The 13,969-nt window shown below is 43.3% G+C and overlaps 1 protein-coding gene across 1 annotated transcript in view; it reads right to left on the minus strand.

The window, feature by feature from the left end:
- Positions 1-12,970, minus strand: part of LOC132581041 (keratin, type II cytoskeletal 7-like) — a 39,327-nt gene extending 26,357 nt beyond the window's left edge. Inside the window, exon 1 of the mRNA XM_060252078.1 lies at positions 12,587-12,970. Coding sequence (XP_060108061.1) covers positions 12,587-12,970 — 384 coding nt within the window. The remainder of the gene's footprint in view (positions 1-12,586) is intronic.
- Between the last annotated feature and the right edge of the window lie 999 nt (positions 12,971-13,969).

A 13,969-nucleotide genomic window follows, 5' to 3' on the forward strand; every position in this document is an offset into this window, starting at 1 on the left:
CAGGAGAGCCCAGAAGGAGCAAGCCTCTCATATGAATAGAGCCACCCCTCCCCCCGCCTGCTAGTCCATGATTGGTGAAAGACTGAGTATCCTAGGGGAGCCATCTAGGAGAGAACTACAGTCCCCCCATCTCGCACCCAGGTCTCAGTCACGCAAGCCAGGTCCACGTCCTGCTCAAGCAAGAACTCCCGAAGGATTGAGGTCTTATTATTTATGGACCTGGCATTACATAACACCAATGATGGAGGCGAAAAATTCAATCTGCCTCTACCTGCCACCGTCGGGATGGGACGCAGACTGGAAGGGGGCCTAGCGCTATCATGTCTTGGCCTCCTTCCCTTATAATTCTGTCTGTTCCCACCGTCATACCTTCCCCTCCCCAGGAGTACTGGAATCCCCAGGCCAGTCATCCCCTCCTGGTCTGCGCCATAGCCTCAAACCAGCTGTGAATAGGCCTGGCTTGTCACCCTACTCCGGGTGTTAAACAAGCTAGCTCCCCAACCCTCTCTTCTCATGCCAATCAGTCAATTTCCTAATTTAAACTAACCAGCTAATAATTTAATCTAATAGTTAATTTAATCTAAAACCCCAACCCCACAATCTCCCCTTTAATTAATTAGCTAAAAATAATTTAATTAATTCTGATGGCTCCTTAATTGCAAAAACCCTCCCAGCCAGTTACCCTCCCCCAATTAATTTGCCAGAAATATAAAATTCATCGGATAGCCAATCAATTAACCAATACTCCAAAATTAATTAACCAATAAGACAATTACTTAACAATCAATTTAGCAGTCATCAATTCAAATTCCCTTTGTGTATTGGCGGTTAAGAACAGGCTAAAATGGTGCTGGATAAAAACGCTGCAGTGCTTAAGGTGCAAGGTGTTCTTAAAGTGCAGTTGTTCTTAAAATGCGGTGGTGCTGTCCAAAACCCAGGCAGCCCCCCGCACAGCTTAGGAGACCCCCAGACACGCTGTTAAGCCCCTCAGGCACCCAGCTGGTAACAGGTGCCTCGCAGCTGCCTTCTGGGGATCATATTAGTAGTCCAACATCCCCCCCAATCAAGCACACCAGGCCTCCACACGCTGCCCAGCCCCACAGTGGGGCCTCTCAGTTGAGGGGCTCCAGGTTGTCAAGTAGGCTGGTAGGCAGCACTCTGGCAGCCGCCAGCAACAGATGAGGAAGGGTATCCATGGGGGATGAAACTCCGGGAGAGAGGAGGGAAGCCGCCACCCCGCCAGACAGTCTCCAAGCCGCCACACCGCACTCCTCCTCTACTGTGGCTCAGCAGCTCCCAGTCGCTTCCTTCGGCAGACCAGCCGCTGATGATGTCTCCCGGCACTTTGGCACTCCGCCCGGCAGTCCGGCTGCTGCTGGCGTTTCCTGGCCTCCCGACACTCCACCCACAGCTCAGGTCATCCTGCACTCCAGCTCACGGTCGTGCCAACCTCCGCATCAGTGTCAGGCCCAGCTGGTAAGCAGCGTTTTCGTTATATTTCGGGGGGCTAAGGGACTGCAAAGTACTCAAAAGTCATACCTTGCCTTCCCCCAGCAGCATGTTTTCAATCTCAGTTTTGGCTGTTGATAGCGTGGAGTTAGAAGAGTTATAATGCTGTTTGTTTCAGGAGCCCTAGTACCAGAGCTCCTGTCTCGTCGCCATCTTTGGATACATTCTTTAAAAACAAGAACATGTAGTTTGGCCCACTGTTATAAGGGGCCTAGTTTACCCAGCAATAGACTATGGACTCCCTATGAGACAAACTTCTAAATACCCACAATGGAAGAAATTACAGCAATTAAGATACAGCAAGATTTAAATCTCCACAGTATGACATGCTTGTATGCTATGCTGTCCTAGGGTTGCCAAGTCCAATTCAAGAAATATCTGGGGACTTTGGAGGTGGAGCCAGGAGACTTTGGGGATGAAGCCAGAAGATATTAGAGTGGAGCCAGGAGCAAGGGTATGACCTGCATAACTGAACTCCAAGGGAGTTCTGGCCATCACATTTAAAGGGACTGCACACCTTTTAAATGCCTTCCTTCCATAGGAAATAATGAAGGACGGGGGCACCTTCTTTGAGAGCTCATAGAATTGGACCCCCTAGTCCAATCTTTTTGAAACCTGGGGAGTATTTTGGGGAGAGGCACTGGATGCTATGCTGAAAAATTTGGTGCCTCTACCTCAAAAAACAGCCCCCACCCCCGAGCCACAGATACCCACAGATCAATTCTTCATTATTTCCTATGGGAATAAATCTCCATGAATAGAGTTTCCAGCAGACATTTCCCTCCCCTCCCCCCCCCACTTTCTGATGGCCCTGAAGTGGGGGGGAGGGCCTCCAAACCTGGGAATCCCCTGCCCCCACCTGGGGATTGGCAACCCTATGCTGTCCACTACACCAATACTGGCTATCTCTTAATAATCCTGGATAAGCATATGGAGCAGAGGTCCATCAGTGGCTATTAGCCACAGTGTATTGTTGGAACTCTCTGTCTGGGTCAGTGATGCGCTATATTTTTGGTGCTTGGGAGGCACAGTGGGAGGACTTCTAGCCCCACTGGTGGACTTCCTGATGGCACTTGGGGTTTTTTGACCACTGTGTGACACAGTGTTGGACTGGATGGGCCATTGGCCTGATCCAACTTGACTTCTCTTATGTTCTTATCTTTGTGGTGGTTACTTTTTATATATCTCTTGACCAATGTTCCCTCTAAACTGCAGACTCTTGTGAGCAAAAATTCTACTTTGTGGCCTCCTGGCATTAAAGTTGTGAGCTACTGCATAAATTAGTGTGCTCCGGGGTGATCCTTCCTGAGCTAAGACAAAAACATGTGAGCTGGAGGCTAAAAATCTGTGAGCTAGCTCATGTTAACTCAGCTTAGAGGGAATACTGCTCCTGACAAATAAAGCCAATGCATCAGCACAGGTCAAAAATGTTGCTGTTTATACACAAGGAGATTTGTACCTTTGGCAAGCATAACTAGCACATAAATTTGCAATAGGCAACCTGTGGGCAGATGAACCCAGCTTGTGAACCACAGGCTCTGATGAACTCGCACAAACTCTCTGAGGGGTTTACTATACTTTTAGTCTACCATCATCACCATGAATTCAGATATCATTTTGGGTTCTGTTGTATTGCTGATGTTCCTATATATAGCAGGACATTGCTGTATTTGGACGGTTTTGGCTTAGCAACAAGGTACAAATGCTTAGCAACTGCAAAAAATGTGTTATTCAGCCAGCCAATGTTTTCTTTGTTTTCACTTCAAGAAAGAACGTATGCTTTTTAAAATATCTCCCCACCCCACCCCTACTTACTGTACAACATGGATGCAGACTGGGGCAAGTGCTGTGGCTGCTGCTGTTCCTGCTGGCCTGGCTGGGCAGAGGGCCAAAGAGTCAAGGGACGAAGTAGGTGGGTGGACAGGAGAAGAAACTCTTTTCTCCTCATTTTCCCCCTCTGGCAGCAGTTTTTAATGCACAGCAGTTTCTAATGCATCCAAGGAAGTGCAGATTGGGACACTGTGCAAAATGTAGTCCCCAGGGTACCTGGATGGGGAAATTCCTAAAGATTTAGGGGGTAGGACTTGGGGACGGTGGAGTTTGGGAAGGGGAGGGAACTCAGCAGGGATGGGATGCCATAGAGAGACAGTTTGGTGTAGTGGTTAAGAGCAGCAGACTCTAATCTAGACGACTGGGTTTGATTCCCCACTCATCCACATGCAGCCAGTTAGGTGACCTTGGGTCCGTTATGGTTCTCTCAGAGTTGTTCTCTCAAGAGCAGTTCCTGAAAGCTCTTTCTCAGGCCCAGCTACCTCACAGGATGTCTGTTGTGGGGAAAGGAAAGAGATTATAATTGACTCTGAGACTCAGAGTGAAGATTTTAAATCCAACTCTTCTTCTTCTTCCCAAAATTGCGATTTATTAAGAAGAATATTTTCTGGTTATATATATATATTTATTGAAATTTTGATGTGTGTGTATATGGGGGTAATACAGAATGGGAAGGGAAAAGGGGTAAAAGTAAAATAGAGTCATTATCATTTTTTCTCTGCATCACTAATAGTACAGCATACATAACAGTACTCTAAATTTTAACAAATTTATAGCCAATAGATCATAGTAAATTGTTTGCTACTATTCAAACATATCAAAATGGGGAATACATTAGAAAGTTCAACAGGTATTATACAAAATCAAGTTCATGCATTAAGCCATTCATAAAAAGATTTCCAGAGATTTTCTCCATCTTTTAGTGCCTGCCCTTAAGACAAAGTGCAAGTATATCCATTTCTGCTATTTCTAATATTTTATCAATCAATTCTTGTTTCTTTGGAGCATCATGGTGTTAACAACGTTGTATTATCAAAAGTCTTGCTGCCGTTATAATATGTATTAAATGTTTACTCTGCCTTCGGAGGTCTGTTGGCGATATGTTCAATAAAAATATTTCTGGTTTAAAATGAATATGTATTCAGTATCTTTTGTAACATTTCATGTACCATAATCCAATATTTTTCATAACTCCACAAGTCCATCACATATGGTAAAACGTACCCACTTGAGAAATACATTTCCAACATTTATTAGAGACAGTAGTGTACATTTTAGACAATTTATCAGGTGTTACATACCATTTATAAAACATTTTATAAATATTTTCTTTAATGGTAAACTCTAGTAAGTTTTATATGGGATTCCCATAGCATTTCCCAGTTCCCCATTTCAATATTGTACCCCAAATTTTGTGCCCATTTTATCATACATTCTTTCACTTCCTCATCTTGAAGTTTCATTCATAAAAGCATTGAGTAGATATTTTTAATTAGATGTTGATGTGGTCCTAAGATTATCTTATCTAGTCCATATTGTTCAGTAGCAAACCCTAGTATTTTGTCTTTAGCATAACTTTATTCTAATTGGAGTCTTGTCCACCAATCAAAAGAAACACTATAAGCTGGTAGGTTTTCTTGTGATTTCAGTTCATCACTATCGTTCAATAGTTTTTCATAGGTAACTATGTTCTGGGACAATAATTTTGGTTGAATAAAAGCTTCATTCATCATCATCATCTTCTTCTTCTTCCTTCCTTCCTCCTCCTCCTCCTCTTAAGTTGTAAGTTTCTACTGGGGAACTGGGAGGTCTCCAGGATCCATCTGGAGGTTGGCAATCCCACACAGAGTCAATACCTGGTTTTTCTCTCCCCCCCCCCACACACACACATTTTAAAACCATTTAATACTTTTTATGCATTATGTGCCATTTATATGCCATAGACACAACTGACACAAAAATCAAATTGTATTAAGAGAAAAATGATGTGAAGGGAGAGAAACTCGTGCACAATTTAAAGACAGGGAGAAACAAGGTCAAAATGAGAATATTCAGACCAAACCATGAACTTTCAAAATTGTGTCTCAATCTTATCCTAAGCATATAGCCGTGCCACCTTTTTATGGACTCAGCTAATTTTGGGGTTCAGGAGTCGGTATCAGTCTGTATAATGGGTATAAAAAACCCATCACGCTTAGGCCTGCTCATGTCAGTCATTTGCTACCTTAAATGGGACTCCAGTACTTCATGAACAATCACAGTTGTCTTGCCCAACCATAGAAGGACATCCTTTTCCACATAAATCTAGGAGTAAAAAAAATACACCTTGCAAACTGCAATCATTTAAGATGATGGGAGATAAAAGTCAGGGAAACTGGCCTTCCATGCAGGGCCACCTCTAGCTCTTGCTGTCCTAGTCAAAACTTAATTTAACCTCACCCCTTACATATCTGATTGTATACATAAAGAAGTAATTGTGTTTCCTCTTCCAGATGTCTCTCAGTTGAAGTGGAAGTTCTTATCCCCTGACTCATGCATATGAATGAACAAATTACCTTCATTTCATTCACTAGTGCAGAAAGAAGGAAATAGATGATTAGCCAGAAGACCCCAGAACTTCACCTGCCTATTGGATTGGGATGGCCATGCTTACGTTGCTATTGCAATGGATGCTACAAGAGGCTGTCTTGGCAGATGATATGGAAATTTCAGTTGTGTCTACAATTGCCAACTCTGACTTGGAAAATTCCTGAAGATTTGGAAGCAAACCATGAGGAGGGCAGAGTTTTGGAGTGATTGGGAGTTTAGCGAAGATGTGATGACACGCTAGGACTTCTGTTTCTCCTAAACTCTATGGTTTACCATAGAGTCTTCCCTCTTTAGCTCCCATTTCTATGTAACCTTGAGGTCAGTTGTAATTCGGTGAGAACTCTAGGCCCCACATTGAGGTTGGTAACCCTAGTTGGTGCAGAATACAACAGCTAGATTGCTAACAGACACAAGTTATCAGAAACATCTCTCTCCAATACTTGAAGGGATACAAAATAGTGTCATTGTTGTTTTCCCCCAGTTTTAGAGCCCTGACCACCTTGAGGCCAGGGTACTTAAGGAATGGCTTACTCCCATATGCACCTGCTGGATAAGTCAGATCAGCTGAGGTCTCTCTGTGTGCCATCACCTAATAAAGAAAAGAGCCTTTCCTGTCTTTGTTCCTCATTCATGGAACACCTTCCTCATGGCTGCATACCTGTACCTGGTGCCTGATCTTCTCAGTTTCAGGCCCCAAGACAAATTAGTTTTTTAAATGCAGACATTTGATTGATCAAGCCGGTTTATTTGTTTGTATTTAATTTAGCAATTTATATCCACTTTTTCTTCCCAATGGAACCCAGAGTAGTTTACCACATCATTCTCCACTGTTGATTTATTCTCACAGCAACAACCTTGTGAAGTAGATTAGACAGAGAGAGACGGAGAGAGTGACTGACAGTAGGGTTGCTAGGTCCCTCCTGGCAACCAGTGAAGGATGTGGGGATTTAGCAAGAGCAGCAGCAAGGCCTATGCAATGTACAGCAATGTGTCCACATCACAGCTGATGTGACCTGGAAGTGATGTCATCATGTCCAGGATGCTGGGGTGATGCTCTGGTATTTGGGCAAAAACTTTATGGTAAATTTGGCTTCTACCATAGAGCTTTTGTCCAGATACCAGGAGCATTGCCCCACCATCCCTCTTTTGCAGGGTACGTTCCCTCTGCTGGCCAATTAATCAGCAGCTGAGAGGTAGGGCAAGGCAGCAGGGGACCCCGACCTCTACCAGGGGGTCTGGCAACCCAAAATTTGAGAGAGGGAGAGCGAGACTAGTCTGAGGTCACACAGTGAGCTTCCATGACAGAGAGCAGATATGAACTTCAGTCACCTGGATCGTAGCCCAACACTCTGAACCAGTACCCCATGCACAGGGTAGGTTCTTCCCCCCCCCCCGACCCCCTTCCCACAGTAATCATATGAATGTTGTTTTTGCTAGGTTTTATGACTGTTGGCTTTTTTGTGGATTTTCTGTTGATCCTGCACCCAAATGATTTAAACAAATACACAAAATAAACTGCTCTCTGGATGTCTTCTTGGAATCCATTTAGAAACCCTACATTGAAATCTCTTCCCTCAAGCGTATTTTAAACTCCAACTCTGTTCTTCTTTTAACATGGTTTTGCTTTGGTGATGATGGCTATGCCCTCTGGCAATTGTTCATCATTCTTCTCTGGGTGTCGATTTAAAAGACCACATCCTCCTCTGGAGCCATCGAGTCTGACAGGTGTGAGGCAACAGGAGGAAGACCTTCCGAGGTCCTTTTCTGAGGCATCCCAGTTCCCTTTCATTTGAAAGGTATGTCTGCCTTTCAGACCGCGCGGGCAGCATTCTTGGAGCGCTGTGTCGGGTGGCATTGTTAAATGAGACTGATTTGCCTTGTTAATCCCTCACTTAGGCACTTGTAAATTTTATTGGGTTCCGTGAGAAGTGCCAAGTTCACCATCTTCTAGAGGGAGGATCTACTCCGCCTCAGAGGTAATTTATTACATTAAATATACACCTCCTGTAATTTTACAACTGCTTGCAGCTTGTAAACTTTCCAAGGTCTATTTTTTTTTCATCAGTAGCATCTCTAAGACAAGATGCCTTGGCTGGTTTATGGGATAGCAGGCATTCAGTCTCTGAAATAAATGCCAGGCAGTTGAGCTTCTAGCTATATAAGGCAGGGGTCTCTAACAAGTAACTTGCCAGTTGATGCAGAGTAGCTTGTCTGTCCCCAAGAAAATCGGCTCCCCCCCCCTTTTTTTTTTTTTAACAAAAGCTTTTGTTTCATAGGAATTGCCCTGGGTTGATTAGATGATAGCTGCATTTCTGGTGCTTTTCCTAGTCCATATTTTGTTTCTAGGACAGAACGAAACTTAGTAAAATGTCATAGCCAACTTATGGTGACCCTGTAGGGTTTTCAGTGCAAGAGATATTCAGAGGTGGTTTGCCATTGCTTGCCTTTGTGTAGTAACCTTGGACAGCCTTGATGGCCTCCCATTCAAATTCTAACAGAGCAAACACTGCTTAGCTTCCAAGATCTGACAAAATTGGGCTACCCTGAGCTATCCATTGGGGGTCTTTGTTATTACTCATATCTATCTATGGGGTATTTGTTATTACTCATAAGTAGTTCTCATTAAAGAAGAGCCTCAGGATCCTTGGTATAAGAGAACCACTATCAGGCACTTATTTCCGGTTTTAAATAGCTAGGAGCTCAACTGCCTGGCATTTATTTTAGACATGTAATGGCTGCTATCTCATAAACCAGCCAAGATATGCCTAAGAACCCAATAATGTACAACAACAGTTTGCAATAGCTCTCCTTGTGAAATCTCACTGCATTTTTCAACAGGTACTTTCTGGCAGGTGTACAGAAGTCTCAAGCATTCATATCAAGTGTTTGGGGGAAATATCCCAGGGGTTTTGAGAGGGATGCTTGAAAAGAATTGAGTTTTCTCCACTGCAATCTTGGGGTGACAGTGGCGGAGGGGGGGGGGGAGTCACCATCTCTTATTGAGACCCTTGGCAGGACATGTGAAACCACTATCACACAGTTTGCTACTCTTATTGAAAACATTTTCCCTCAAGATAACTTACATGTTTCATCCAAGCTGGAAACTTCACTCACCCCCCCCTCAGGTGTGTGTTTGTATATGTGTTTTAACAAATTGTTGTGATTAAGCTGAAGATATTTTGCCAATAGGTATTATGAAAGGATATCTATTTTGCTAGATGGACATCCAAGGGTATCTTATTGCATCAGATCTAATGCAAAGTATACCAATAATGTCCAAGTTTATTTGTTTATTAAAATGTTTATACCCCACCTTTCCTTTGTGGCTTAAGATCGTCTTTCAGTTTCAAATTTTAAAATATACACAGTATTTAAAAAAAATCCTCCTCCCAACAAAATGCTGCCACTTTCATCCCGTTACAAGCCATGGCAAATAGAACAGCCATAGTGAAAAGAACAGACTTAGAGTCTCCAAAAAAAAATTCTAAAGATGGTGACCCCCTTATCTCTTTGGGGAGCCATTTCCAAAAGGTGGGAGCTACTATAGAAACAGAATGGACTCTGGTAGCTGCCAGGTGGGATATCTTAAGCCAAAGAACAGCCAGTAGGTGGCAACCCAAACACTGTAGTAGACACTCAGGAACAGATAGAGATGGTCTTTTATGGGAGGCTAGGTTGTGAAGGGCTTTAAAGGTCATAGACCGCACCTTGAATTGAACTTGGAAACAAACTGGCAGCCAGTGCAGCTGTTTTAAAACAGGCCAGATGTGAACCTGTCAGCTAACACCCGGCAATAATTGGGCTTCTTCAATATAGACCAGTTGCACTGTCCAGGTTGTTTTCACGGGCAGCTTAACCTTGATCTCATTATAGTAATCCAGCCATGAGGTTACAGAAACATGGGTTAGCATGGTCATATCAGTTGAGTCTAAGTTATGAAAAGAAAAAGCCCAGCAGAAGCTCATTTGCATATTAGGCCACACCCCTGGTCTGGGAGCACATGGCTGCCACATGGTGGGTCAGACCAGCCAGAGTCCTGGCCAGCCCAGGTGCAGCTCTGGTTCTGTGGGCTCGGACAGAAAAAAGCCCTGTTTATGAGAATGCTCACCATCCTAGAGTAATTCTGTCAATGTACAAACTACATATTTTCCCCTTCTGATCTATGTGCTGAATTCTATTTATATGACTGTCACTCTTTTCTGGTTTGTCTCTGATGTTTCAAACATTCAGAGCATTTGTGTGAGATTATCACCATCCACATGTGAATGACACTTTGGACAGTCAATAATTATAAAGCTTTGTGTTCTGCTTCCAGGGTTGCCAAGTCCCCAGCTTTCCCAGCATCATGGCATGATGACATCACCTAAAAGCAACATCACCAAAATGGCGACGCCAGTGTGGGGCCACTCTAGGCGTTTCTGGGAAAACTCTATGGTATTCCCGGATGCTCTAGTCATTTGGGAAGTAAAAACTCTGTGGTACCTATTGTAGCATAGATTTTCCCCTTCCGAATGGCTAGAGCATCTGCGAAGACCATAGAGTTTTCCCGGAAATGCCTAAAGTGGCCCTGCACAGGTACCACTATTTTGATGATGTCACTTCCTGGTGACATCATCGCACCAGCGATGTAAGGGGAGGTTTCCTCCACAGGCCCAATGTGGGTTGGCAGATTGGGAACCTCCCAGGCGCGGGATTCCCCATCTGGACTGGGGGCTTGGCAGCCCTCTCTGCTTCAGATATATCAAAAGCAGGATGTGATCTGTTTCCTTTCAATGCTTTTGTGTTCTTTAAAAACAGTGATGATTCATATGTATAGTATGTGTGCATTTTTTTATGTGTAAACTTTAAAAGTTCTCAAGTATAAAATATATGCATACCACATGTACAAAATTAGGGATGTATGAATATGCAAAAGTGGGTATGCATTAAAATGGTAATTTCTATGGTATTTAATTAGTTGAACAAAGATGGCTATATATTCTTCCCAAAGTGGAGAGAATCCATGTCAGAAACTCATGTGAACACACATCTATGATGTACACATACAGCTCCCATCTATAAGCACACCTGCATTCACTATATGGGGAGGATGAAAAGGTACCATGTTGGTTCAATGTTATTTTCCTTAGAAAAGAACTGGTCTTCCTCAAGATGGGTGTTTAAATTCCCTGAAAAAACAGAAATTTCACTGGCACTTAATTAGAGAAACAGATTTGACAGTAAGTTAGTTTTGGCCATTATCTTCTAGCAAAATGTTCACAATAAATAAGTTTTAAAAAATCTACATCTTCAATGACTCAAACATGTTTTTTCCCCAAATTCAAAACATTTTTGTCAAGATTTCTTTAACTTATTTCTTATTTCTTCAAATAAATAGGACTGAGCTTGCAGCATTCCAACCAGATGTACTGCCTTTCCGTACTGGACTGAAGATCTTGCTATCCACAGAAGAGTAGAGACATTTCTTCATTGTAGCCTGTCATCACTGAACCATCTGGTGGACTCTAATGGAACGAGCCCACACTTCTTCTGGGTTGTGTCCACCACCAGCTGTACTACCAGAGCCCTCTCCAGAACTATATGTGCCATCACTGGAACAGTCCTCTTCATTAGAAGTTTATTCACCAGCATTTGAGCTCAGGGCATTTTTTTTTTTAGCAGGAATGCACAGGAACACAGTTCCGGCTGGTTTGGTGTCAAGGGGTATGGCCCGATATGCAAATTACTGGGCTTTCTCTACAAAAAAGCCCTGTGTAAAACAATGGTGACATCAGGGGGTGTGGCCTAATATGCAAATAAGTTCCCGTTGGGCTTTTCTGTAAGAAAAGCCCTGCTTGAGCTAATCATTTAACTCCCAGTAATGCCTAGTCCCCAGCAAATAAACTTGCTACTTCCACAGTTATGTTTATTTTTTTCCCTTTCATAGATAGCTAAAGAGATCACTACTGTAATAAGGATGTGGGATTGACTCTTTTCAATCATATTGATATGTAGCTCTGCCTTGAGACCCATATCCAGTAGCACCAGATTCAACCACCGCTCTCCAGTAATTTCTAGCAGCTCCAGAGCTACTATAACTATGCCTATATCCTAGAACTATATCTTCTAGTTCCATAAACCCCTGAACTAGATGCTTCGCCTTTAGGATTGCTCATTATTCTGGAGCTATGTTCTTTGTTTCCAGAGCCGCTCCTACCTCCTGTTGTACCTGTAAGCCCAGAACCCTCAGAGCCACACACACCACTTCCAGAACTATTTTTTCCACTCTCATATGGCCAGAGGTTGCTCATTCCACCCCCAGAAATGCCTCTAGAACCCAGTTCTCTACTTCTAGAGCTTCTTTCATCTTCATGGCAACTTCCATAATCAGGATGTGGAATAGAATCATTTCTACCACTTTCACATGTAGATACATCTTGAGAACTATATTCACCCCTTCCAAAATCAACTTGTGCATCTGAACCATACCTGGTTCCTCCAGGGTTGATCCTGTTCCCAGAACCATACCTTCCACTCTCAAAAGCTATGGGGCTACATACTATACCTCCAGAATTCCTAATTCCCCTGAAGCCAAACTCTTTGTTTCCAGGGCTTAGTGTACATCTACTGTTTTCATACCCATAGTCTTTTCTGTATTCTGGTAGTTGAATGGACTCACTCCTTCCACCTTCATAAGAAGGCCTGACTCTATAGCCATATCCATTAGTTCCAGATTCAGCTCCCTCCTTAGAGCCATAACCACCACTTTCAAGACCAGCATTCCCACTAGAAACATGTCTGCTTCTTCCAGTACTGATCCCAAAACTGTACCCTCCATTCTCACAAGTGCTTGGGCTACACACATTTTCACCAAAATTGCAAATACTTCTGGAGTTCTGTCCTCCACTTTCAGAGTTTCCTTCACCTTCAGAATCTCGTAACCCATCAACAATGGTTCCCAAGGCAGAGCCTCCATTTCTACAATCCATTTGGCTTTTGATGCATTCCTCTGCACTGCTGTTGTCCCTGGAGTCATGTCCCTCATTTCCAGGCCTGTCAACATCTCTGTCAGCTGCTAGAGTACACACTTCACTTGCTGAAGTACCCATACTCTTTTGGTCATATTCTGTACTTGCAGAGCTGTTTGTTCTTTTGGAACTGTATTCTTCACCTCCAGAGCCGTATGTTCTACTTCCAGAGCAGGTTGTGACACCAAAGATGTCACGCCCTCTTCTGAAGCTGCATCCCTGACTTCTAGATCCATGATGCTTTTCCAATGAATTGTTGCCATTTCCACAGTCACATAGACCACCAGAGTTTCTGTTGTTCCTTGTACTGCTAGGGGGCCTTCTTTCCCTGGCACATCTACCACCAGCAGCTGTGGAAGAAAAATGAAACATTCTATGATTCAGAATGCAGTCTACAGAGAGCAGTCAATACTCATTAAAATATCCATCCAACCAACCATTTCATGTTACTTACAGCCGTGGACTGAGTTCACTTGATTCAGCCTGGAAAGGGATAAAAAAGAAAGCAAGATAAATAAAAAGGTGCAAAAAGCAGTTAGTGGTTTTGTGATCATGTTTCCTTCATCAACATTGAGCCAGACCTCTGTCAGTCAGTGCAGACAACGCGGAGTTGAATGGACCAATGGTCTGTCTCATTAAAGGGCAGATTCATATGCTCACATTACCAAACAAGGCCCTAGCTGGACAGCACAGTTATTGCATGCAGGAAAAATTCCAGTTGCACTTCTTAGCAGCTTCAACTAGGAGATTTCCACTCATGAGCCTGGGGGGGAGGGGGACTCTCTACTGGAGAGCCCACTGCCAGTTAAAGTCAATGGTACCAAGACAGATCACTGGTCAGATCTGATATAACACGTATTCATATGCTGTATGTAGGGATTTGGAAGGGGGAATCTGTTGCATCTAACTATTTAGAAATAAACCAGGAGTCCAAATTGTAGGCACCCACCTCTTTAGTGTTGATGAACATGATCGTCAGTGAAGAAACAGTAGCCTATAGAGAGCCAAAGTGAGCCTTTTAATGCAGAGTGGTA

The sequence above is a fragment of the Heteronotia binoei genome, chromosome 13, assembly GCF_032191835.1.
Source record: "Heteronotia binoei isolate CCM8104 ecotype False Entrance Well chromosome 13, APGP_CSIRO_Hbin_v1, whole genome shotgun sequence".
NCBI classification, from domain to species: Eukaryota; Metazoa; Chordata; class Lepidosauria; order Squamata; family Gekkonidae; genus Heteronotia; species Heteronotia binoei.